The sequence below is a fragment of the Electrophorus electricus genome, unplaced genomic scaffold (assembly GCF_041902795.1).
Source record: "Electrophorus electricus isolate QZ-2024a unplaced genomic scaffold, ASM4190279v1 Scaffold38, whole genome shotgun sequence".
In the NCBI taxonomy this organism is placed as follows: Eukaryota; Metazoa; Chordata; class Actinopteri; order Gymnotiformes; family Gymnotidae; genus Electrophorus; species Electrophorus electricus.
Window position 1 is genome coordinate 939550 of NW_027658671.1, and position 24487 is coordinate 964036.

Sequence of the window (24487 nt, forward strand, 5' to 3'; positions counted from 1 at the left end):
CACACATCTGTGCTACTGGTTTAGGGTTAGGATTAGGGTTTGGTTAGCGTACAGTTAGGGTTAGGGTTAGTTCTTTTTTGTTTTTTTTAACAATACCCATATTTTTATACATTATATATTTTATATATTTTAATGTTGATTGTTTTGGTTCTGTATAAATTAAAAAAGTTTTTATGCTGCATTTGGCCTCAATTGATGTATTTTAAACATATTAGATGTGAGTCCTTGACCAGCATGTCAATAAAGCTACATCCAGTTGCTCTTATCACAGTGTGTTCAGTTCTTCTTAAAAGGGTAACATCGCAATTCTAAATTGTATTACAGTAAAGCAAAACATTAAAGATTATTTGGTTGTACTATTCTATTGATCCTATAGTCAGTGGCTATCAACAAGAAATGATCAAGCACAGTTTTATTGGGTGTGTGTCTGGAAAGAGAACTACAGCTCCCGGTGAGATTTTTGGTTCAAGATTAATCATCATGCAAATGATTGTGATTAACGCTTTGTCTGTTTAATGAAACTATTATACTATAAACCTAATATTTTAACAGGGCTGGCAACTTTCTAGATCTGATTACTACACGTGTGTGAAGTACAGGTGCTGTAGCTTTACAAAATAGAAAATGTCCACAGTAGCCTAATTATAATATATACATCCAAAATAAACACCAGAAGCCTGGACTAATGCTAATGTACATAAGTGCATTAAATCTATGTAGGACTGCTCGATAGGTAGGATAACAAAACACTTGTCCCGCCATATAAAAGAAATGAGAGCGTGATAAGGACTCCAAGTCGCCACCAGATGGCGCCCGAAACCGCTTAAATGTATTCCAGTCGGAGATGCCTTTTACCTTAACATGCCAGGATACACACTCACTGGATGTTTAATCTTTCGAATGGGTAAGCTATATTTTTATAGTCAGGAAAGATTTTTTATTATTATTAATCAGTTAAGTAATTCAAGCTGTTGCATTTTGCTGAGTTGAGGGAATATTGCATAACCCTGTACTAGCCAAATAATTCGATTTGATGTGCTATTTTGTGGATTAATACCATACCAGGTATGGTGGCAACTTCCATCGAACTACTTTATCATCACAAACTACATCTAAGGAACTACCAGAAACGTAAGTAACGTTAACATTTAGCTTTTTGCAACATGTTTATTCTTCGTCGTTAGCGATAGTTTTATCTGTGAGAAGTGTAGTTGAATTGCTAGTCTGACGGAGAAGACTCAAGCGCTAGAAGTGCTCTGGTTATAGGGGACTTTATTTTGCGACACGTGAAATTAGCAGGCCTTTAGGGAGACCAGCAGCAACAGTTAGCTGTATAGCAGGTGCCAGGGCGCCGGATGTTGCAGGTAGTGTTAAGGTTTTAGGCAAGCATGGGTTTTCTAAGATAGTTATTCACGTAGGAGCTAACGATATACGCCTTCGTCAGTCAGAGATTACTAAAAATAATATTGAAGAGGTGTGTCAATTAGCGAAGGCGATGTCCGATGCTGTAGTATGCTCTTAATAACATAATTAGTATTAAAGTAACTGATTCACAGAAAACTCCTTTTATCTAAAGCTGGGTTTGCTAAATGTTAGATCATCAGCGTCTAAAATGCTCATGATAACTGAAATACTAACAGATCATAGATGTAATGTACTTTTCCTAACAGAAACCTGGATCAAGCCAAACGAGTACATAGCTTTAAATGCAGCGTGTCCTTCTGGCTACAGCTATGTACACCACCCTCGTCTAACTAGCCGTGGAGGTGACATTGCAGTTATTTCTATTGACACATTAAGCATAAACCAGAAAGCCTTTGAAATTATTTTTACTAGCATAAATCATGTAGCCAGCGATAAAAAGCCCACCCAGCCTCTTCCAGGCATCTACAGGCCACCAGGACGCTACTCAGAATTTATTAAGGAATTTGCAGATTTCCTTTACATTTTTGTTGGTGATTTCAACAATATTCACTTTGATAGTGGCCAAGACCCTCTGATGGGCCTTTAGTTCTATATTAGAATCAGTTCGTTTTACCCAATGTATAACAGAACCCATACACTCTGGTGGACATACGCCTGACTTAGTACTGAGCTATGGTGTAGATGTAGTTATACTACTCCATCTCAGACCATTCCTTAATTTCATTTGAACTATGTACGCACAATCACATCAGCCACTGCACCTGGTTTTATTGGCAAACTACCAGACATATAATTTGCGACTAGGATGCCCTCACACCCTACAGAACTTGGTCAAATAACTGAATGCTTAGAATCAGTATTCTGCTGCACACAACTCCGAGGACTGGAAATCATTATACCAGTCACGGTAGTCGGACGTAGTCCCTTGTGACTCCTCCACTTCCGTCCCAGGACCACACTCCCGTATTGTGGGAGTCAGCAGGGTAGCCAAGAACACGGGGGAATTGCATGCACGAGCTGGGGAAGTGTGTCTACTCCCCTTCCTCCCCTTCTTCCTACCCTTCCCAGGCATCCTTCTTCGGTTGGTGTTTCTGTAACGTCTCGAGGTAAACAGGATGCGGGGAAGAGGCACGATTAACCAGACGTTTATTACACACACGAATGATACATAAAACAACCCACATGCTCTGTACACCTTAAACATCAACAAACACACTACGACACAGGAGATGTATATACATTAAAGACGATTACACATAATGCAGAACAGGTGGACAACACGAGAGGACATGGCAACACGGATGAACACACACAAACCAAGACGTTTGAGGAGGGGGTGGGGCCATAACATGACATTGGCAGTCTCCCAGACATACTATTTGTGACTAGGATGCCCTCAAACGCCACAGAACTTCATCAAATAACTGAATGCTTAGAATCAGTATTCTGCTGCACACTTAATGATGTTGCCCCACTTAAGAATAAAAACATTAGGGACAAAAAATTGGTACCTTGGTATAATGACCACATTTGCAATTTAAATCAAAACACTTTCACATTTTAAATAAAAAATTGAATGTAAATGGCACCACACTAAGCTTGTAGTCTTCCGGCTTGCATGGAAGGAGAACCTTCTCAAGTTTAGAAAAGCACTTATTACCGCTCGAACAGCTTATCTCTCAAACCAAATAGAAAAAGAAAAAAATAATCCTAGATTTCATTTTAGTACAATTGCCCATCTAACTAAGAATAAGATTGACACCAATGCTCAGATTACATCACCACCATAGTAGTAAGGAGTTCATGAATTTCTACAATGAGAAAATAAAGCACATTAGAGATAACGTTAAGAGCATTAATATGACATCGGGCAACTACTTAGGTACAACCAAGAACAACCAAGCCAAAAATGACTTTTGAATCCTTTACACCTATCCAAGAGCCAGAAATTGCATATCTGATGTCGCGCTCAAAGTCCTCCAGTGCTTACTAGATTCACTGCCCACACACTTTCTTAAAGAAATTCTACCTGAAGTTATTGAACCTTTACTAAATTTAATAAACTAATCCTTAAATATTGGCTACGTTACTAAATCATTCAAATTTGAAGTAATCAGACCACTTCTCAAAAAATCTAACCTCAACCCATGTCAGCTGTCAAACTACAGACCGATCTCAAACCTACCATTTATTTCCAAGATCCTAGAAAAAGCTGTAGTTCAGCAGCTAAGCGCATATCTGAATCAGAACCGAATGCATAAAGGATGTTGAGAAACTTTCTCTCACTTAATCCTGACAAAACAGAGGTGCTTCTATTAGACACAGAGACAGCTAGATCCTCTAATTACTCAATGAACCTCAGTGAAATCACAGTCACATCTTCCCTAACAGATAAAGATCTTGGAGGTATCATGGATCCCAGTCTCTCGTTCGAAGCTCATGTAAATAATATTTCTAGGAAGGCCTTTCTCCACTTTAGGAACATTTCTAAGATTAGAAACATGCTCTCCTCACATGATGCAGAAAAGCTAGTCCATGCATTTATTACTTCAAGATTGGACTATTGTAATGCCCTACTATTAGGCTGTACTACAAAGTGGTTAAACAAGCTCCAGCTAGTTCAAAATGCAGCAGGCAGAGTGCTCACTAGAACGACAAAATCTGAATCCATCACGGCTATCTAAGATACTTTACATTGGCTCCCAATAAAATTTCATATTGATTATAAAATACTTCTAATTACCTACAAAGCATTGAATGGTCTTGCTCCACAGTTCCTTAGAGAACTCTTAGTTCATTATAAACCACCATGTCTGCTTAGATCGAAAGGTGCAGGTTCTTTACTTGTACCAAGACACTTTACTTGTTTTTTCATTTTATAATGATATTTTTCTCTTTAAATTGTTATTATTGTGGTGACTGTTGTCAGCCAGAGGAGGATGGGCCCACCGTTTAGTTTTAGTTCCTCTCAAGGTTTCTTCCTCATGCTCTAGTGGGGTTTTTCTTGCCACTGTCAGCCTTGGCTTGCTCACTGGTGGCTTGGACTTGGACATTTGTAAAGGTGCTTTGTGACATCTGTTCTAAAAAGCGCTATATAAATAACTTTTGATTTTGATTTTTGATTTGATCTCCTGAGGAAAAGCCAGAGTAGCTCCCACTCTGAGGCAGATGCTTCCTCTGTGAGCCATTTCCCACCACTGGATGAGCCCCAGAGAGAGCGAAGGATCCGCGGCCCACAGGCTGCTGTCAGAGAAGAGCGGCCCCACTTCAGGCAGGTGGCAAAGAGCTATAATTACAGAGCATACCTAAAAATACACAAATGGCATGCTTTGGAAAAATAAATATAAAAATTAGTGAGGGTCACCCTGACAGCGAATACATTTGTTTCTGTGTTTTTAAAAGTTTATTTTATTAATGAAACCTGTTTAGCATTACCGATATCATAACACCAGGTATGTACACCGTGTTCTAACGCTGTTTTAGGGAGAAGAAGAAGGGGAGCTTGACTCTGGTGCAGTCTCTGGCCCAGAACCACACCGACATCCTGCTTCCCAAGCTCCACGATGTGTGCCTGACTGTGGTCCAGAGGGGCCCTCTCAGGGACAAAAGATTCTCTAATCAAATCATATAAACAATGGCCCAAAAAGGAGCTTCGCATTTTGCTGTCCGAGCTGGAATTGCTCTGTTTTGTGACCAAAATGGTTCTAACTTGATGAAGAGTCAATTTGGAATGTTCTAGCGAGGAATATCTTGTCCTTAAACATGGTAGGTAGTACAAACTGATGCTTTTCCTTCTCTGACACACCAAGTAAATCTGCCACATATCGGATGAGTCCGATCGGCGTGTTTAAACAGGCACATCCCCATGGAGTGCCTGAACACCTGAGCCCCATGTCCACTGTCTCAGTTGAAGAATCTGAGCTCCATGGTGTCGCGTGCTTCCATGACAACACTGGCGCACATGTCCACCGACCTGTGGAGGGCCATGGACGCCAAGGCGGAGTTGGTTGCCTGCATGCTGCCGCACAAGGCGGGCGAAAGCAACCTCTTCATCAGGGAGGACAAGGACCTTGCGCTCGGTGCCATGGTGCAGAGCTGCTCGCCCACTCAGGTCATTCATGCTCTGCTGGCCGGGGAACTCAGGAAGGATCACCTCACCAACACCTCTATAAATTTGTTTTGAAAACGGTCATGCAGCCATTTGACCAAAATAAATTACACTGCCAAAAGAGACTTTTAGTAGAAGACAGAAACACATTTATAGTACAGCAGAGCCCTGCTACTACGAGGCAGTAATAGTGGAATCTAGACGCTATAATAGGTTCATAATAATTACACGCTATAATAGGTTTCCAATGTTGGGCAGTAGTTTAGCTGGGGCCTGGGAATATTGACATACCTATCGATATCTTGGTGCCCTTTTTTTTGTTTTGGCTCCTCCTACAGGTCCAGCAGTCTGTGATGTCATCCCACGATAGATCAGGAAGCAGCTCCCTTCGTCACCAGCTCCCTGACCAGCCCTACCATTGGCCCGTGGCCTACTCGCTCGGCCAGAGGAAAGCCTGTATCCTTACCTCCTTACCACGGAGAGACATGAGGGATTCGGACATTGAACATCAGCTCGATTATTGAACTTGATTATTGTAGTTTCTGGGCTTATTGTTTGTTTTAATGCCTTCATTTTTTTAAAAAAATAGTGTTTTTTACAAACAGACTAACAAACTGTATTAAATGTATCTCAAATGCAATGTGTGATTAATGTGTTTAACAAGTTGATTGTTGTATTTTGAATTCCATGGGAGGTATAACTATAAAAAATAGTTCTTTGGAACTTAGTGGCAGTATTTGTTCAAAACACATGTAACATCAAGCTCTTATGTAACCTTTATAGGATCTTCACCTCAGACTTTGAATTTTGGCTTAATTTAAAGGGATATTGTAGGCTAATTGGAGCTAATTCTATAACTATAGTAGTGAACTGTATTACTACAGAGAAATCTTTTTTGGGATTGTGTGTGTTTAAAATAGAAAACAAAAATTGAAACGGGTAATTTATGAGGTTTCAGATTTCCTGTTCTGCTGGACTGAGGGCATGTTGCTATATTGACAAAATCCAAGTAACTGCAAAATCTTTAATTGTACAATATATAAACACAGGCAGTGGTAGTTCAGCAGTTAAGGTACTTGACTTGTTCTCGGAAGGTTGCTGGTTCACTGCCACGTTGCCACTGTTGGGCCCCCGCGCAAAACCCTTAACCCTCAATTGCTCAAATCGTACTCAGTCATAATTGTCGCTTTGAATAAAAGTGTCAGCTAAATGACATAAATGTAATCAGCACAGTCAAAGATTGATTAAACACACTAAGTCCAATACTAAGAGACTGGTACAGTGGATGAGGCACAGAGCAGGATACAGCACTATTTTTTTGCTTTCCATCAGCAAGTGCTACCTGGATGCAGTCTTGCTACTTGGGGATTTTGCAGGCTTTGACTCCTTGGGTGTGTGATGAGGATTTTGCTTCAGTTAAACTCCTCATGAACATGTCTGACAAACTTGCACGTATGTTCTACCAGGACCTCATTTAATACTTCTCTTTCAGTAACTTGGAGCCTGTGGTTTTTGTTTGCTATTTCTGACATAACTGGGCAACATTTTACATTGAATGTATATATGGAATCCACAGAATCTATACCATAATACTGTAAAGAAATAGTATACTTTATACATTGTAGCTAGTCCATGCTAGAAGCTCCCAAACAACTCCACATAAACTTCAGCTCAAATAAGCCTCTTCCTTTCCATGATGTCCAAAAGTATTGGCGTTCAAATCATTCTTATAATAAATGGGAAGCTGATTGACAGCACGCGGACCTTTAAACGGTTAAAAGGAGAACTAAATAAGACAAGTGAAGGGTCTACGTTTTCATCTAAACCTCCTCCATTTGTTGAAACACCTGCCAATCACGCCACTTGCCCAGGAAACATATGAAGTAAATAATAGTCACCCACCCCACTTTTTATGTAATTGAATTTTCTTTGACAAAATCTGAAGTTATCTTATACTGGAAGCATGTTTTAAAATGCCATTTAAAATGACAGGCACGATTGTTGTGGAAATTTACCAGAAAAGCACGAAATATTTAGCGTGGGATTCTGGAGAACGGATGCATGTAGACGGCTGAAATCGGTAAGCAGGTAGATGTATTAGTCCTAAGAAATGTTATGTTGATAAATGTAGTACTTAATATTCGATGCTATCAAGTGATTTATATGAGTCTGCCAGTTTGGGCCCGTAGGTGCAGCAGGCGGACAAGCAGACACTAGTTTTGATTATGTCTGGACAAAGAGTAAAATAAATGTGAGCTTTTATCTTGTCTACTGGCGAGGTTCAATACGTGCACTTGAAATTCCATTTTATGACGTTACACCTGTCCATGTCACCTTGTTGCCATGGAACGAAGAGTCCGTAGAGTAGCGAATTGATATTTGGTGGAAATCTTCTCACTCCGGTCGATATAGCGTGCTAATAATTTCAATTCTTTAAATTAAGAACCACAGCACAACATGGATGATCATGAATTATATCCGTTCGGTTTTCTTGAGCCTTCTTTCCGTAAGGTTAAAGGTGGGAAAATAATCAACACTGAGGGTAAGTTATGAAGTTAACTAGCGGTTAGCGTTAGCGTTAGCTAGCTAGCGTTAGCTAAATCATAGATCGTGTTTTGTTGTTGTTGTTTTTTAATCTGCTGTTTTAGTTTTAATTTTGAATATAGCCCCTAACTAGATCTGCATAGCATTCCTTTGGTTAGTGGCCCTGTTTTCATCTTTCCCTAAAGGAATATTCTCTTCCCCTTCAGATTCCTCCAGTGGGATCGCCAAGAAAGTAAAATTCGAGAGCAATTACTACCTGCGGAGTCCTGGTCCTCGGATTCGGCCGGGGACGCCCTGGCCCTCGGATCCAGGGTTCAGTTCAACCGATGGCTTACCTGCCCTGGTCTTTTCCCCCTCTGGAGCCTCAGACAAGGCTGCGTCGTCGTCCAGCCAGCGGGGAGAAGACGCCCGTCAGAAGCGGTGCAGCCTGAAGAGGAAGAGAGAAGGGGAACACAGCAGCGACAGCGTACAGATCCTGGAGGATCTCTACACCCCTTCATTGTCCAAGCGCGTGGCCAGGAGCGGAACAACCACCTCTTCCACCCAGTCCATTGCGTACTCCGGTTGTACCGCAGATAGCAGCAAATCGATAAGTGATTGCGAATACCAGCTGGTGCAGAATGAAATCCTCTGCTCTGCCTCCAACAGCTACGAGGTTCTGCACTACCTTGGTTGTGGAAGTTTTGGCCAGGTGGCCAAATGCTCCTAGAAGGACACCAATGAAATGGTTGCCATCAAGATACTGAAAAACCATCCATTCTTTGCTCGACAGGGTCAGATCGAGGTGGGAAAGTTTTGCCTGCTTTTTTGGAGCTTTTGATATGGAATCAGCTGTAGCCCCGATTCTGTTTGTTGGTATCAGATGTGCTAACTCACACTGTGGAATCTGTATACAGCCAGGGTAGCACAAAAACACTTGTGTTTGGTATCAGCACACTAGTTCTAATTTTCAAAGCATCAGTAGGAACTAGTTCAGATAACACATCGACAGCTTGAAGCTTACTATAAAAAGAAGGCTTAGCTACAATTGCATAAGCCATACCTGTTTGGATGTGTATTAAAAAAAAAAGTGCAGAAAAATTAAATCTGTCTTTCCTCATTTGCTCCTCCTCAGGTGAGCATCCTGAGACGGCTGAGCAGGGAGAACGCAGACGAGTTCAACTTCGTGCGTGCGTATGAGTGCTTCCAGCACAAGAAGCACATGTGCCTGGTGTTCGAGATGCTGGGGCAGAGCCTCTACGACTTCCTGAAGGACAGCATGTTCAGCCCGCTTCTGTTGAAGTGCGTCCGGCCCGTGCTGCAGCAGGTCGCCAAAGCGCTCATGAAGCTGAAGAGCCTGGGCCTGATCCACACCGACCTCAAGCCCGAAAACATCATGCTGGTGGACCCCGTCAGGCAGCCGTACAGGGTCAAAGTCATCGACTTCGGCTCGGCTAGCCACGTCTCCGAGGCCGTGTGCTCCAGCTACCTGCAGACCAGATACTACCGGTGAGAGACACGTGCTGAGGCGTGTTAGAAATAAGTGTGCACTTGTTGCACTCGAGTGTGCTTTAGAGTAGAGCTGCACATTTTGGCAGTTGCGATGACCCTGCTACACATTAAAATCGTGATAAGCATTACAGTTAACTGGAGCACGACTGATTCATATTTGATTTATAAGTGATTTAATTTTAGTGATTCATGTGAGTGCTGTTATTTAGCAAAATACCTGATGAACCCTCTTCAGTGTCTGAGATTAGTTAGGATGCTCCGAGTTGCAGGCTTTGGTAATATTAGTATTGGTCATGTCTATACAAAACTGCTGTTGCATTGTAGCTATACCATTAATTAACAGTGTTGTTTACTGAGTAACAGTGTTTAACTGCATTGATACTCTGTATTTACTTAATGGAAAACAGAACATCATTGTAGTGTCAGTGCATTTTTGCATATAGTTCCATGTTAGAATAGTGGGTGTGTAATGTAAAGTGGTGTGTAGGGGGGAAAAAAAAACCTGGACTCATCAACAAAATACTATTTAAATCTTTTACATTTTCATGAATGAATTCAGCACCCTTTGTGTTAAAGCAATTGCCGCCGAATCACCACAAACTAGGGAATCAGCCGAGACTGATTTCATGATGGCGATATCTGTGTTTTTGGTCTAGGTCACCTGAGATCATCCTGGGTCTCCCTTTCTGCGAGGCCGTGGATATGTGGTCGCTGGGCTGTGTCATCGCCGAGCTGTTTCTGGGCTCCCCCCTGTATCCGGGAGCCTCTGAATATGATCAGGTAAGCACACGGGCCTTTGAGCTGTGCCTAGTCTTTTTCACGCATCTTGGGCTTGGATTCACGGAGCTCTGTAGAATTTCGCTGATTTGGGGTCGGTTCTTTCACTTTCTTTTCACACTTTTCTCACTGTGTGATGAAGACGTAAATCTTGTTTGTGAAAAGAGTGGCGTAGTGTTGCTAATGGAAATGGCCGTTCTTCTAACTATGCAGTTTGTTAGGGAGTCCATAATGGCTAGCAAGGAAGAGAGTGAATGTATGGTTTGAGCTTTTAGCTACTGCTTTGGCTAGCTTATTTTTAGGAATAATATAAATAAGAGTTTCTATGGCCTGTTTTTCTTTTCTTTTTTTTTTTATACATGCATTTTGAAAATGGAAGGATGAACACAAAATAAAGTCGTAATCCTCTTGCCGTGTGGTGTCTCTGCAGATCCGTTACATCTCCCAGACGCAGGGCCTACCAGCAGAGTACCTGCTGAGCGCAGGGACCAAGAGCAACTATTATTTCCACAGGAGCCCTGACTCCAGCTGCCCCCTGTGGAGACTCAAGGTTTGCCAGTCTTTAAATGCCAAATACCATGTGTTTGTTTCATAAGGGATGTAACTTAATGATGTCATGTAACTTTATGGTGGAGCTGAATGGTTGATTTTTTTTCTTTCCTTTCTCCAGACGCCTTCAGAGCATGAGGCAGAGCATGGCATCAAGTCCAAAGAGACACGGAAGTACATTTTCACCTGTCTTGACGACATGATGCAGGTTATTTTGGCTTTTGTGCACATAACTGTACGCATTGCTTTACTGTTGTGATGTGAATTTGAAGAACGTGAGAAACAGCTTCCACGGCTCACGTTGTAGAGCAGGTTGAGCAAGGTGCTAGCTCAAAGGTCGAGCGTTCGTGCCGTTATAATGAGGAACGCACATGAATCGCTCTGGAGAACGGCATCTACGAAAGGCAGAGCAATGCATAGTAACTTGCTGCAGAACTTGCTGCGTCTTAGGTGGATCGGTGCCCTCTGCTGGTGTTTAATATGACTCACCCCTGGGTCTCTCACGCAGGTCAATGCGACCAGTCTGGAAGGCGCAGACGTCTCGGCGGAGAAGGCAGACCGGCGGGAGTTCATCGACCTGCTGAACAAGATGCTCACGCTGGACGCTGACAAACGGATCACGCCGATGAAGGCCCTGAAGCACCCGTTTGTCACCATGAGCCACCTCCTCCAGTTCCCTCAAAGTGCCCAGTGAGTTGTTCCAGGCCTTCCAATCTACATGTCACAGTTTTTAAAAAAAATTAAGGAACACCATCTTAATTTACAAATCCAAATGGTAGTACTGTAACTTGCCCCCCGCCCATGTCTCTCTCTCTCTCTCTCTCTCTCTCGCTGCAGTGTGAAATCTTGCTTCCAGAAAATGGAGATCTGCAATCGGCAGTGCACAGGGTGTGATGGCAGCAAGAGCCTGTTTGGCAGTGGGGGTGGGGCGGGGGGCGGGGCCAGCACAGCTGCCAACCTCAATGACACCTTCAGCAGCTGGCTCGCCCAGCACAGCCAGGTGGGACAACCGGCACAGCAGGGCGGGTTCAAGAGGTCAAAAGATCGCCAAGCAGAGAGCCGGGCTAGGTACTCCCTGCTTCTTATTGCACTTTTTAATGGTTGGCATTAGCGCTAAAACTCCACACTAATTCAGTGCAAGGGAACCCTAGAACAGGACTCGAGACCTACTGGTCTAGTGTGTGGGTCTGCATAGTGGGTACAACTGTTGTAACAAGTGCTGGATGGCTCTGTGCCATCACACTTTGGTGATAGGTTGTGTGTGTTCACTCGAGTGTGCAGTGTGTGTTGAGAGTGTTGACGTGCTCCTCTGACCCTGTGCCAGACCTGTGTCCTCCCCCGTGCATGGCATGGGCGACGCATCGGAGCCCATTATCATCTCTGACACGCCCAGCCCAGCTATGAGCGTCATCATCATCTCCAGCGACTCGGAGGACGAAGATGACACCAAAGTCCAGCCCACCAGGTGCCCTCGCCTCGTCTTTTTAAAGCCATTATGAAATCCTTCCTAACACTTTCCTTGCCGTCACTCATCTTGTTGTTTAACCCTTCCTTCCCTTCCTTGGCCCCAACTCCCAGCTGCGGCGGGCGAACGTCATGAGCTGCGTGACGGCGCAGCACTCCGACATGTCCACATACATCCCGCTCAGCCCCAAGTGTCTGCCCAAGTTCGTGTAGAGCGCCACCAACCTGCCCAAGTGTTTTTTTGTTTTTGTTTTTTTTTACTTTGAATAAAAAACTTTGAATTGAAGTCGCTGACTGTGCCATGCCTTTCTGTGGGAGGCCCCATTTTTAACATTTTTTTTAACAATACCCATATTTTTATACATTTATATTTTGATGTTGATGGTTTTGGTTCTGTGTGAAGTTAAAATATTTTTTTATGCTGCACTTGGCCTCAATTAATGTATTTTAAACATATTGGATGTGAGTCCTTGACCAGCATGTCAATAAAGCTTCATCCAGTTGCTCTTGTCACAATGTGTTCAGTTCTTCTTAAAAGGGTAACATCGCAATTCTAAATTGTATTACAGTAAAGCAAAACATTAAAGGTTATTTGGTTGTACTATTCTATTGATCCTATAGTCAGTGGCTATCAATAAGAAATGATCAAGCACAGTTTTATTGGGTGTGTGTCTGGAAAGAGAACTACAGCTCCCGGCGAGATTTTTGGTTCAAGATTAATCATCATGCAAATTATTGTGATTAACGCTTTGTCTGTTTAATGAAACTATTATACTATAAACCTAATGTTTTAATAGGGCTGGCAACTTTCTAGATCTGATTACTACACGTGTGTGAAGTACAGGTGCTGTAGCTATACAAAATACAAATGTCCACAGTAGCCTAATTATAATATATGCATCCAAAATAAACACCAGAAGCCTGGACTAATGCTAATGTACATAAGTGCATTAAATCTAGGTAGGACTGCTCGATAGGTAGGATAACAAAACATTTGTCCCGCCATACAAAAGAAATGAGAGCGTGATAAGGACTCCAAGTCGCCACCAGATGGCGCCCGAAACCGCTTAAATGTATTCCAGTCGGAGACGCCTTTTACCTTAACATGCCAGGATACACACTCACTGGATGTTTAATCTTTCGAATGGGTCAGCTATGTTTTTATAGTCCGGAAAGATTTTTTATTATTATTAATCAGTTAAGTAATTCAAGCTGTTGCATTTTGCTGAGTTGAGGGAATATTGCATAACCCTGTACTAGCCAAATAATTAGATTTGATGTGCTATTTTGTGGATTAATACCATACCTGGCATGGTTTTAATGGCACATGGTCAATACTTGCTGTCAAAATACAGAGGTTCATAAGAACCTCCTTCCTTCATAAGGAGACTCCTGTTTTTGAAACTGTTTCGCGCTAACACCACTGTTTCTGCATACTAGCTCTTACTGCTTTTTTGCAACATGTTTATTCTTCGCCATTAGCGATAGTTTTATCTGTGAGAAGTGTAGATGAATTGCTGTTCTGTGACGTGGGAGACAAGGCAGGATGCAAAGACGAGCCGTGGTTCACATGGGACAGATGTTTATTAACACACAAAACAAAATGAAACCAAACACGAAGAACATTAAGCACTAACATCGGAGGCTCGTCGCTTTCAGAGTCCTCTGACCCGGTCTATAAACCACAGGAAGGATCCTCATGGCGGGCCTCCTCCACCTCCACTGATGGATCCTCAGAGCGGTCGGATTCGGTGTCTGACCTGAGGCCGACGTCAACATACTCCTCACTCCTGCTGTAATCCTCCTGGTAGTCCGTGGGGGGATAGTAGGACCCTGCAGAGTCTGTCCCTGGATATTGGTAGTCGTAATCGTACGGGTCCCGGTAATCCAGTGAAGGTAGGCAGGACTCTGCAGCATCTGATCCTGGACCACCACCAGGGCCCCCCCAAAATCCTCCAGAGATACTCTCCCCTGATGTGATGACAGGGAGTGTTCCCACAAGTATGGAGGATTCTCCTGCATGGGTTGGGTAGAAGCAGCTACACTGCTTCTTCCCCTTTTTCTTCTTTCCCTTGGCTCGAGGCAACCTTCAACGGTCGGTGTTCCTGTGACGTGAAGCCGGATGCAAAGATGAGCTGCGGTTCAGATGCCACAGACGTTTATTATCATACAGAACAAGACAAAACCAAACACGAAGAACATTAAGCATTAACACTACTTAGAACATAACAGGCAGTCTTAAAACACAACAAAGCAGCATACATGGGGTCAAACACTGACAAACAACAACAAAACAAGGGTTTAAATATGTGTGCTCACAATTAAAAGAACTATAGACAGATGCTGGTTCACTCCTAACATCTGCAAATTAAAATACAAGTTGGTTATTTCTCAAAAAGGACTGAAGCTCTTCCTCCGTCAGTGAAGCACCCTGGTAGTGTTCTCATATGTGGCGATGGAAGTGACGTCCATGTAAATAGGTGTTTAATCACTGCCATGTGCTACTTGGAAAATAAATTAATCTTTTAGTATGAACAATGTTGGGGATAAAGAAAGGGGACTTGTACATCTCCAATAGCGATTAGAAGACAATAACTGACACTAGGACACCTCATCTAAATATGTTGACTTGACAAGTATAGTATTATTCATGTTATACATCTATGGGTTAAAAATATGGAAAAAGTGTTTTAACAAGAACGCCAGAGGGGGCATTTACTATTTTGTGGAGAATAAAAAATGGCTCATTTTAATGTGTTAAAATTTTTTAAATTCTTTTGCAGAGAGGGAAGGGTGAAAGGACTGAGAAAGAAGGTTAGCACCTGCCAACCGGTGCTGGGAGTAGGCCTCACTCACCTGTCATGCACAAGAGACCTGCAGTCCCAGGGCACAGTAAAGGCTAATTTACTCCCTACATATATAAGCTTGTAAAACTTGTTTCTGTTAGAGTGCTCCTAGACTGAGGTACCTACATTCCTAAGTCTGAAAGGTGAGATTCTACCTGTGCACGTAGAAAATCAGGTAGGCTGTTTTTGTCCTGCTCTTCAGGATGGCTGGCTCAGTGCTTCTTGATACTTTTAAGTCACTGAATGACAACCAGCTCTGTCCTTCTCCCTCAGCTGTGTCACTGATATAGTGGCCTGTCGGAGTAGTCGGTGGTCCTTAGTCATTTAATAGTTTCTACTGCACGTGTATAAATAATGTCAGATTACTCACCATGGTCCATGCTGTCACCTAAATGAGAAACCACCGCCTGGAGTCTGTAGGTGCCAGTGGGTGCACATTCCTGCAACAAACAAATACATCTTTTTTTTCATACGATTAACTGAAAACGCATCACGGATCGAACGCCATCTCTGTATTAACAGGCCTCTTTCATTCTCTCTCATTCTGTCTCTGTGTCTCTCTCAGCTTGCATCTCTCTTCTTTTTGGTCTCTCTCTCTCCTCACCGGTAGGCTTACTTGCTGTCCTCTAGCTCCCTGTCCTTCTCCTCTCTCATTTACTACTGATGGGTTAAAAGAACTTAGTCATTATGGCAGATACTAATACACAGCCATATTATCACTCCACTGTAAGAAAATGGCACAGCTCTACCTGGCTGGGGACTGGAGTTTTCCCCCAGTTTATCATTTTGCATTTCTTGCGGTTTGTCCTGGGTTCCCGCTGCTCCACTGAGGACAAACCACAAAGCCATTCAGTCGGCATTTTGTAGCTAAATGGGAATGGGTGGACAGAGAAGTATGTGGGCACGGGTTGATGGTACGAGCTCACCTCGACTGCTGCCTGAGAGAAGCCACCCCAGGAAGGGCAGAGAGATCCAGCTCGGACGGGACGTCCATCACGTCTGAGAGCTTTTGGCCCAGCATGTCAAACCGCTTAAGGTGGAGGACGAAAATACTGTTCCAAGAGGAAAAGTGACTTAAGGACTGGAAGTGTGTGTGAGTGGAGGAGGGTGTGTGTGTTGGACTGGTTTAAAACTCATTCTTTAAGGTCATCTACGTCAGACGAGACTCACCGTGGCAGTGTGAAAAACTCCACCTCTTCAGTTGCCTCGCAGCCTGCTTCACACTCACAAAAACGCTCCAGTAGTGTTGGCTGAAAAAAGAAAGAGGCCCTTTCATTGAGAGTGATAAAATCAAAATGGTAGCATGTCATAACTGTATTCTCTCCTTTACAACAGGGTAATGAAGCCTTATCCAAAGAGGGTGTGTGAGGTGACCGACCTTAAAGTAAGTGTGTAGGCTGTCAGTCGTAGCAGGGCTCAGATTTACAGAGAGGTGGTTGTAAACATCCACTCTGCAGCTCTGCTTTCCACAGCTTTCACAAAATGGAGAACAGAAATGTTACAACATTTGCACAGAAATAATCTCCTGCATCCCTTATACAGTGTGAGTTATCACATGCTAATATGCTCAGTTTTACAAGTAGATAACATCTTATCTAATGTGAAGCATCAGAGCAGAAAACATTTAGAATGCTCAGTCCATGTCTGTTGTTTTCCCAAACTCACACACTCTCTGAGATTTGAAAGCTATGTGATGAATACAAGCTGAACTTGTGAGCATTTTAAATGTTCATATTTAAGTTATGTATGTTATGAAACTTTCATGAATACTTTAAACAGAGATGTCCGGAGAAAGCGCCTACTCTCTGTGAGAAAATGTACTTTAAACAAACACGTTAAGACTGGTTAAGACCAGTCCATTAACACAAAGGAGATATGCAACAGTGATACCTAATTACCTGGTGCATGTGAGCACAGACTTGATATGAAACTCAAAGTTTGCCACAGGGCAGATGTAAGAGAAGAAAGAGGCCCTGAGTCTCTCTCCCTCCTCTTTCAGCTGCAGTAAGCAGAGCATCAGGAACTCATGAGCATCCTGTGGAGGACAGCACAGGAGAACATCAGAGGAGGATTTGCTCCTGGACTTCAACAGCAGCACGGTGAGAAAACAAAGGTGGCCGTGTGCAGTTCCTGCAGGGTACTGCGTGAGGTTCTGATGTGTTCTGAATGGCTGAGGGGGCCATTTAGCTGGACCTGTTCATAGTCCTCTTCGAATGCAGGGCAGCGGGCTGAAACACACTCAAGCAGGGCTCCCAGGAGCTGCACCTTCTGCTTTGTGCTGCAAGTGGTGAGCCGGGCCTGCTGCAGATCTGAAAAACATCTACACACAGCAACAGGGAGACCAAGTGGTTTATATCTCTGAGCATCACAGCACCTCCTTAAGCACTCATGATTAAACAGTTCATTTAGACCCATGTGAAGCCTCTGGTTCTGAACGGGTACCTGAGCATCTGGCAACTAGAAGGATCCGTCAAGCAGGATGACTGAGCTCTGATGGGTCTCCAGAAGCAGGAGATACTCAGTAGGCACTGCAGAGTGGCGTTCATATAGCAGCTGTTCCCAATGTTGGGAAACCTAACAGGTCATCCATGTTAAAAATAGATTTAGTGCACAAGCTCTGAAACATCCAGGCCACTACATGTCAGTATAATGGCTGTTTCATAATGTGAAGAAGAACTGCTAAATGACTTACTGCTCATTTAATTACAATATGTTTGTATTTGTATAGGAGAAAAAGACTGAGCTTCACCTGTGTAAACTGTAAAATCATCTACTCTTAATAGGCTGTGTAGTAAAACGCGGTGTGTATTCTCGTCTTTACCCGAGCTGCCGAATGTTGAGGTGTTCGACAGCGGAATGGATGGGGGTGTGGCCTTGGCCCTCACCCTGACCAATCTGACGCCTCCTTTTACTCCTGAGGACGTGCAGCAGCTGTCCCAATAAATTCTGCGGCTGAACACGAGTGTCTGCTTGCATCAGAACAGCCGGAAACCTGAGAGACAGAAAAGAAGGGAGAGATGAATACACAGTGGCCAGTTATGCACAAAATGTTCACATAACAACCCTTAGACAGATAAAGGTGTGAAGAATGAAAAATACAATGATGTTTTTTCTCGTTTTATGCCCCAAGGAAGTTACAATGGCAGTGCCATTGGGTAACCACCATGCCACACTTTTCTCTGCCACGAAGATTAATTTTGATAATGTACCCACCTCTCAATGCGCACGGAGTCCACATCTTTATCTGCAGCCTCTGTATAGAGAACAGAAACTTGGAGTAAATGTCCTTAACCAAAAACAGACTATGCATTTGAACAACATGATCAAATCTGCTGAGCTCTAACCAGGAACAATCACTGCTGTAGTCCTGAGCGACTCATATGAGGAGGAGGAGGAGGCTTGACCAGGAAGGCACGACTGGGTAGAAGAGGCATTGTGGGATATGTCCACAGGTGAAAAGGAAGAAGCAGTACTGAAGATCAGGGACCCCTCAGAGGAAGAGGGGCAAGAAGTGGAGGTGGTCACATTCGCGGCGTGACCATCTAATGCCACGCAGGAGTCAGACACTTTGGAGGATGAGATTATGTGTCTCCACCAACTTCTATTCGTTTTCTCCTTCTTCTTTTTCTGTAGAAAAGCATTGTAGAAACGTATTGATTTGTATATGAAGTATTATCGCGACTTAGCGATATCTCGGTATTCTTACAAGAATCTCATTTTGATTTAAAAAACAAAACAAAACAAAACTTTTTAATCATCTGCATTTGCGCTAGTTTTTTTAACAGGAAAATGCTAATTAGTTACGCACTGTAACGGCCCGAGTGCCGCTGGTCAAGGAACAGGACGTACAGACTCGCTCCACGGAGACGTTTATTAACGATTATTAACATACGATACAGACACCGGCACTCACGTATAACACAAACTGTGACCGTGAACACGAACATGATCAACGACTGACAATAAGGCACACACTAACAAGGGTTTAAATACATACAAACATGACAAGAGTAAACCGATGCAGGTGTGTGCTGAACAACATAGGCAAGGTTACGCACGAGACAGTCAACGAAGAACTCCCAGTGCACGCGGCGGGCCATACCACGTGACCAGTGGAAGCGTTCCGTGACATGCACAATAAATCTTAATCCTTTTCAGATTATCGTATTTAAAATCGTTCCCAAAGTGTAGGAAAAAACATACATACCTTCATACACGAGCAAACACAGCCCATCCTGTTCGAATCTGTGATCTACTCGATTAGAGAATTAAGTAAAATATCAAATATGGTTTTTACAGGTCCTTTAACTGATATTCGCGATACAGCGCACCTCATTGTTTTGTTTTAAAACGGAGTTTTGACTCTTAGATGTTCTGAATATGTATTATTTTGTCATTACTGATGCAAGTTCTCAGTTCTCATACGTTGTCACCCTCTTGAAAATAAATATTATTTACGTGTGTGTGTGTATGCGTTTCAAACGTAAGATTCTTTAACTTCCGCAGTATAGTTTGGTAAATTCAGGTAGCGTAATGTTTTTCCTAAAATCCTCACTGTCTCGCCCTGTGGTAAGGAGAAATGTTCCAAATATGACAGGTTACGTTTTATCATAGATAACTGGCTACAAAGTTACATTTGCGCCCTAATTTCTCTAGACATACATCTATAAGCATTGTTACTTTAAAACGCAATTAGTCTTGCGCTCTGGCAAACGTGTGCACCTGTAAATAATTACAATTATTTTAATGTATAACTTATTTTATTGTATAACCACACTGTAAATAGAATCCATAAGAATGTATTCAAAGCCAGAGTTGTAACGTTCAATTATTTTTACAGGTAGCGGATTACTGTGCTTCTACTATCTCTTAGCAACAAGTGATTTTTTTTTTCTTCAGTATGACATGTGGGATAGTTTAGGGAACCTGATTTTTTTGTTAGATAAATATGTGTGGGTTATGACCGTTAAAAAGACCTGAACAAAAAAAATGTTTGGATTTTTATTCGCTGTCACCTTTCATCACGGGCAACATAAAAAATCACACTACTGCAATATCGCTAACATGTTACTGGCATGCGAATAAGACACCTGAGCACAGAGAGAAACCCAGTGTTATGATTACAGTTGACATTGGAACTAGCTAGATAGCTCATATTAAGACACTTCTTTGGAGAACACGTGCTAAAGTGTTTTCCCCACAATCTATATGCATAATTTATTTGCCAACTGTGACCAGAGAGAGAACATAGCTAGCTACCTTACTCACAGCCTAGGACTTGAATGGATTTTGATGAGGACTGCATATGCCTGGGATCAATTCAAACACGTCATGACGATGATATAAAACCTGATGAAACAAGCTTGACAAGCAGCAGTTCCGTTTTTCCGTGAAAGTATCAAGCACAGATGAAGACGTTTCTATGGTTATCTCGGTTTTATAAATATTAGCCTATAGAGTTGGGCTTAGTACGTGAATAAAAGATGGAATTAAACATGCATAAATTACGGTGTCCTGGAAAACCCATCGTGCTGCAAATACACAAAGCATATTCATCAAAGTGGTAACACACTTTAGAAATGCGGTGCAAATTTAGAAAACGCATACAACTTCAGGAACAAATCCTGTCACAACACAACGGAAGTGCTGTTTCCGGAGGACACGGAAAGGGGTGGACTTCTATGAGATTAGCGTGAAGTCTATTGGAAGTAGTGACAACTGAGTAAAAAGGGTTGTTTTTTTTTCCAGTTACCACGGTGTTATCAAGGGTAGGTATGTGATACAGAATGGAAGACCGACCTATTCATGCTCTGCATTCTTGCATATTTATTTATACATAAGGCAGCCTTAAAAACATGGGATGGAAATCCCATTTAACACAATATGCACTGTTTTACAGTCAGAGTGAAATAAGTAACATTCTCCTTTTAATATATATTTTTTAAATGTTAAAATTCTTAACTATGTCAGTTAAGCTGCCAAAAATGCCCCTTTTGAAATTTGTATTTCTAATGTCACAAGAACACTTTATTTACCTATCTCTGCCTATTCAGCCTATAGAGGTTTAGCACACCCACTTAAATTGCCTTTCTCAGGCATTTCAGCTCTGAGTACCTTTTGAAAGCGTTAGGATTGCTCTGCTCCACTGCAGACTTTCTCACTTTAGCAAACAAATGTCCTCAATACATTTATCCCTCTCATTGAAATTCATATCTTTAGGTTCCACCTGTAGATATGAGTAGAAATATTGTTGAACAGTATTTAAATACATTTAATTGAAATATGACTTTAATTACATTTTGATACATTTGTAATTTATAATTTGTATTGGACTGGAAAGGAAACAAATACAATTTTTATCGCATAGCCGTTATCACATAGCCTGCAGGCCTAATGATGTAAAAATGTGCCCCCAAACATCAAATGTTCAACAGAAATAACAGGACCTGACACACTAAGGTACCGTAGACCCATTCAAATTGTGCTATTGGAATAAAAAATTCCAATGCGCTCAGTCATTTTAGCTAGTGTTGATTTTGATTCTCGCCACAATTATACTAATAATCAGTGTTACAACTCAGCATGCAAAGTCACCGAACAGTCGACTGTTAATTCTATAGTAAGGAGAATGTAAAACAAACAAACAAAAAACCCACCAACAGTATTTTTTTTTCCTGTAACTGACAAAGATTGCATATGCTAAATGTATGTGTCCTAAATATATTCTAAATACATTTACATTAGTGTTTTTAATTAATTTCTCGAACATTTGTTGAAATGCATTTGTAATTTATATTCAGAGACATTCAGTGTACTTAAGTACAAGCATTAAATTAGCATCACTGTTCACCATAGCCGTTTTTCCATTTTTTGTGGCTTTTGTCCCCTGCCTCAGTTTGGCTTTAAATCATTTGTCTTGGTTCTACTTTACTTACTATGGCTGATTCAGTTCCCTCAGTAGTCAAGTAATTCTTCATTAAATACTTTCTTCTAGTATCTGTTTAAAAAGTAACAGAAAATGTCTTATTAGCGTTGTATAGATACTTAGAACACTTCTACGTAGATCTCTCTCTCTCAGACACACACACACACAGTTCATCCAAGTGGTGGCTGTGGTCAGAACTTACCCTTAAAGAAGTCATCCTCTGAGGTCGTGTTCCTTCTCTTAACACCCTTCCGACAGCAGCAAGTGAACAATAGCACAAGCTGCGTGAATATTCTGGTAGGGATCTTGTCTTTTCGTTTTTCTTTTTCCCATATTTACCAAATGTGCTTTTCCTTTTGGTCCAATCTTCCTAGGATATTTTCTCTCAAATTACATGGAGGGACTGACATGTTCTAAACTGCCTGTTATACCTTTACCCAGGGATGTTCTATAGGATTAAGATCTGGGGACTGTGAAGGCCAGGGAAACATTGAAAATTTGCTGTCTTGATACTGGAACAAATCCGTGATTATACAACCCTTGCGGCAGGGTTTCTTGTCTTGTTGAAAGTGTCCTTCTGCCATAGTTTAAGCAGCTGCATGAAGGGATGCACTTGGTCACAATACATAGGTAAGCCCTTCTGTTCAAACATCTACTGATTTCAGAGGACCCATGGTGTGCCTTCAGACATGTTAGTTGGAGCAACAGCATTGTATCTGGCTGCAATTTGCTTGACCGTGCGCCACTTGATCATCAGAATGATTCTTGATGTCATCCTCTTCTGATCACTTTCAAAATATTGGTCCTGGCTAGTCTGTTCCATGCCTCGTTCGCAGTTGGCTTCGCTCAGACCGCTTGACTTTCCCATTCTAATGTTTACATGGTGTTTTTTGCAATTAGTCAAAACTGACCTTTCATGACCTTCATTATAAACTTTTCTAAGCAGTCATGACCTCACCCTGTCATAATATGTACTATTAGATCTTCCCTGTGTCCAAAGTGATCTCATGGCAGGAATTTTCCAGCCAACCATTTCCAAGTCAAGCCAATTCAAGCAGAAATGCCAATGAGAGCGTTTCTGATTAACTCCTGTCATTGTACTAAGTCGGTAAGAAAGGGTTAGCTACATAAAAATAAAAGTGAATGACTTAAAAGTTTGATCATTTTAACTGAATCTATATTTTATGGAATGGTGTAATTAACCTTCATTATAAACTTTCCTTAGTCGTCATGGCCTGTCCCTGCCAGAATATTTACTATCAAATCTTCCCTGTGTCCAAAGTGGTATCATGGCAGGAATTTTCCCAAGTGTTTACATTAAAGGAATCTGACTATACTGATTACTCTTCGCCAGCTAACAGCAAATAAAAGATGCTGGATTTTGGATTATGTGAGTATATAACACGTGACTGTGTTTGTGTCAGAGAAGGGAGAGGAGAGGCTTTGTCTCCAGCCTCCCGCTGCTTGCTGCTGTTCAGCTTCTCACTCCTGAGATCCTTCTCGCTCTCCTTCTCCCCATTGCGTCCCACTCCGCCAATGCTGCTGCAACTTCAACCGCTGACAAAGTGCACCAGCTCAAAGCGTGGTCTAGAGCCAAATTTCAACACGGGCATCTTCCTCATTGGCTCATCTCCTCAGAGGGGCAACACATGCACAGTTTCAGCTCCTATCGATACCCACGTAGAACCTTATAAAATCAAACTGACAATGACAAGGAAACCATATTTTCAACACCTCCAGCACAAGTAGTAGTTTTTAGCAATGCACTACTTTTAGTGGTTGTTGAGCATCTGGAAAGAATGCAAGTCACCAGGGTAACATCAAGAAGCCCTTTTAGACTTACTTCCATCAGATGAATTCGGCCTCTTTTTTGCTTCAGTATTTGGGACTAATTCGTAGGAGGGCATTTTGCCAACATGAATCCCCTCTGCCATGTCATGCACTCTCTGCATCAGTTGTGGGCCATACCTGCTAGACCAAACATTTACATTCTGAATACTTTGGCTGAAGTTGTTAAAATGTTAGTATAAAAATCAACACTTTTAGCTGTATCTTAATTTCAGGCTGATTTAACAAGTAGATAAGCTAACGTAGTGAGCGGTTGTCTTGGCTTGTCCTAATGGCAGTCAGGGGCCAAAACACTTACTGTAACACTTTATACTTATAACGCACTTTCCTTAACTATTACAGATGCCGTTTAACAATGAGTTCTATTTTTAAAATCTGGAAACAGCAACTCAGCACAGAAGGCGTTAGACCCTACCTGCATGCTAAGAAGACATGGTTCACTCAGACCATCGATAGAGACAACAGCTGATCTAAGTCTCTTGCTTCGTAATTTTCAACATGCTTGTTTAT

The 24487-nt window shown here is 42.0% G+C and overlaps 1 protein-coding gene, 1 long non-coding RNA gene and 1 pseudogene across 3 annotated transcripts; 2 read left to right on the forward strand and 1 right to left on the reverse strand.

Moving 5' to 3' along the window:
* Positions 1-1073: 1073 nt before the first annotated feature.
* On the forward strand, positions 1074-6231 carry LOC145655871 (uncharacterized). 2 transcript variants are annotated; one of them, XR_014121743.1, is made up of 4 exons: positions 1074-1131; positions 4562-4700; positions 4913-5190; positions 5872-6231. It is a non-coding gene; the product is annotated as an uncharacterized LOC145655871 (long non-coding RNA). The 2 variants fall into 2 exon arrangements; XR_014121742.1 differs by having other exon boundaries at positions 4913-6231.
* Positions 6232-6966: 735 nt separating this feature from the next.
* On the forward strand, positions 6967-12571 carry LOC145655868 (homeodomain-interacting protein kinase 1-like; annotated as a pseudogene).
* Positions 12572-13923: 1352 nt separating this feature from the next.
* On the reverse strand, positions 13924-19247 carry LOC145655858 (ubiquitin carboxyl-terminal hydrolase 29-like). The gene is made up of 10 exons (XM_081709323.1): positions 19013-19247; positions 18549-18831; positions 18418-18457; positions 18026-18196; positions 17647-17778; positions 17398-17524; positions 17103-17239; positions 16583-16676; positions 16375-16454; positions 13924-16256 (listed from the first exon to the last, which is right to left on the reverse strand). The coding sequence occupies exons 4-10, from the start codon at positions 18178-18180 to the stop codon at positions 16127-16129; spliced, it is 855 nt and encodes a 284-aa protein (XP_081565449.1). The 5' UTR covers positions 18181-18196; positions 18418-18457; positions 18549-18831; positions 19013-19247; the 3' UTR covers positions 13924-16126.
* Between the last annotated feature and the right edge of the window lie 5240 nt (positions 19248-24487).